General features: G+C 58.8%; 1 protein-coding gene across 1 annotated transcript in view; it reads right to left on the bottom strand.

The window, feature by feature from the left end:
* The window catches only part of LOC104404610 (protein AF-17-like), a gene marked incomplete at its 5' end in the record, with an annotated part of 4,651 nt that overhangs the window by 746 nt on the left and 1,485 nt on the right, over nucleotides 1–2,420 (bottom strand). Inside the window, 3 exon segments of the mRNA XM_010013073.1 lie at nucleotides 176–550; nucleotides 2,035–2,134; nucleotides 2,265–2,420. The exon segment at nucleotides 2,265–2,420 is cut by the window's right edge and continues 41 nt beyond it. Coding sequence (XP_010011375.1) covers nucleotides 176–550; nucleotides 2,035–2,134; nucleotides 2,265–2,420 — 631 coding nt within the window.

Genomic DNA, 2,420 nt, shown 5'->3' with positions numbered 1-2,420 from the left:
GACCAGGCCTTGCCGCGGGCTGCGCAGGGCTGCAGCGAAGCCAGTGGAGCATCCTGGCTCTGCTGCCTACGTGGTGCCCTTGCTCCCCCAAGTGCAGACAGTCTCTCCCCGGCTCTGCACAGCACCCAGCACCACGAGCTCACTGGGGTTAGGGTAGTGCTAGCAGCATACGCACCGTTCCTTTCGGGGGGTTGCCATCAGCCTGCAGGTTGAGAAACGGGTTAGTCTGTGCTGTAAGGACTGGTGGGATGCCTGTTCCCGAAGCCAGGAGGCTGTTCCCAGGAGTGCTGAGCGGTGGGGTGGCCTGGGGGGCCAGGAGGGCATTGCTAGGGTTGAGCTGCTGTGGGGAGAGGGAGGCCATGAGAGAGCTGCTGTGGGGTGGCTGTGGGGCCGAGGTCATCAGGGCGCTGGTGCTGGAGTGCAGGGGGGCAGAGGTGGCTGCCAGGAGGCTGGTCATGGACAACTGGGATGAGCTGGTCATCTGCAGCCGCTGCAGCTCCCTCTTCTGCTGGATTTGCTGCATCATCTGGAACACCAGGGCCTGCTGCTCCTGCAGGGAAGGGTGAGGAAGAGAAGTCAACGGGAGGGACAAAGGGCTCGGGGAGAGAGGTGACGCCTAAAACAAAGGAGCCAGGAGCCACATGGGGCACGCTCCATCCTAGGTGATGCTACTGGGCACAGGGAGGAAGTCCCCTTGGTCACGTCTCTATAGGTAGCGAGGAACAGTCTGTCTTGTGTTCATTAACAGCCTTTGCTTATGACCCTTCCAACCCCATTGCTTCCTGAAGCGTGGGATTAGCTGACCCTCACTGAGACACCTGCAGGCACACCATTCTGCTCCCTCCTTCCAATCGATCAGCCCATGGCTTGTGGCATTCGCTATCCCCAATTTCCTTCCCCAGCTTGTCCTGCTGCACAGCTCAGCCCTGACACACAGGGTCAGTGTAGGTGAGCTGGGCTCAGGGGGGGACAAAGGCCATGGTTCACCTGCACCCCAAGGGATGCCCTCGAATCCAACCCAACTGTGAAATCACTATAGCAACCATCGACCGATGCTGCGGGCTGAGGGCTGACATTGTTCCCGTACCCACAGGGATGCAGCTGATGACACAGTGACATCAGCTGCTGTAAAGAGAAGCCCTTTGAAATCTGCTTTTCCTGGGTTATAAATAGCCTGACCCAGAAATCTACCCACAGCAATGGGCCAAGTTGATGGGACGTCTAAATGAGCACAGCTTCACTGACAGGAGCACTCCCGGGCAGCTCCACCGCAGGGGAGGGACACCACAGAGGGCTTCTGCAGGCAAGTGAACGTGGCTTTTACACACTCAGGGGCTTGTTTATGATCCGTCCATGCAGCCATTCCCAAAACAGCCAGGGATGGGGCTGCTGTTCTACCCAAGAGGATGCAGGCAGGGAGCCAAGATCCTCAGAACAGCTGCCTGATCCTTGTTCTGACCCCAAAGTGTTTAGCCACCTACACATTCCCCTTGGCATCTCCAGCTCTCCATATCAATGTGCCCAGACAGAGCTCACCTGCCTCAGGACTAAGCAATTTGGTGCTTCTCTCTTTTTAATCTCAAGTAGTGTCCTCAAGCGAGTTCTTCTTCTCCTGTGGGCCTCAGCACATCTGCGAGCCCAGAGACCTGTGTGCTGGCGGCACAGGAACAGGCATGATTTGCATTCAAAGGTGCTGGAGGAGGTAACAGCGCTCCTGCTTTTATGGTGGCTCAGTGTTACCATGTGCTCACCCCCTCGGGACGTGGGAAACCCAAATTGGAGTTCTTCCTTTGTACAAAGCAAGTTCAAATGCCCATCTCCCCTCCTCCAGACGGTGCAGCACCTCCCTGCCTAAAGCTTCTCTCCTCCCTCCACCCACAGCAGCTGGGAGCTGTGGTTGGAAAAGGCACATGATGCTGCAAGGCTGTGGGCAGGGGATTCAGGCGAAGGAGGGAGCTCTAAGTTTGGCTCTCTGCTCCAAGGCTTTCCCATTAAACAGCTCATGGGATAAGGGGTGCCAGCAGGCACACTTACCGGATTAAGCGGCTGGGAAGTCAGGAGCTGCTGGAGCTGCTGGAGCTGTTGCTCGTGTTGGTGCAGGACGTGCCGCTGCTGCTCTGTCAGGGGACTCATGCTGCAAGGGGAGCAGGGCAGGGCAGGTCAGCGAAGCCCGTCTTGGTCCTGCATCCATAGGGATTCCCTCCCTCCCGGTGCTAAGCGTGTGCTGGAGAGGGCAGGGCTGTCCCCGCGAGCTCCGTCCTCACCTGCTCAGGCTGGTGGAGAGCTGCAGGGTCGGCGGCCCGCTGGCCTGCGGCAGCGCGCTCGGAGGCTGGGCAGCCTGAGCTCCGTTCAGGTTCCCCAGGATCCCGTTGATGGGCATCTGCTGACCTCCTGCCAGGGTCCCCATCAGGCCGTCCACC

This window comes from Nestor notabilis, unplaced genomic scaffold, assembly GCF_000696875.1.
Source record: "Nestor notabilis isolate BGI_N333 unplaced genomic scaffold, ASM69687v1 scaffold23274, whole genome shotgun sequence".
Taxonomy (NCBI): domain Eukaryota; kingdom Metazoa; phylum Chordata; class Aves; order Psittaciformes; family Psittacidae; genus Nestor; species Nestor notabilis.
The sequence above is the reverse complement of the archived record's forward strand: the minus strand, read 5'-3'. Positions and strand labels throughout refer to the sequence as shown.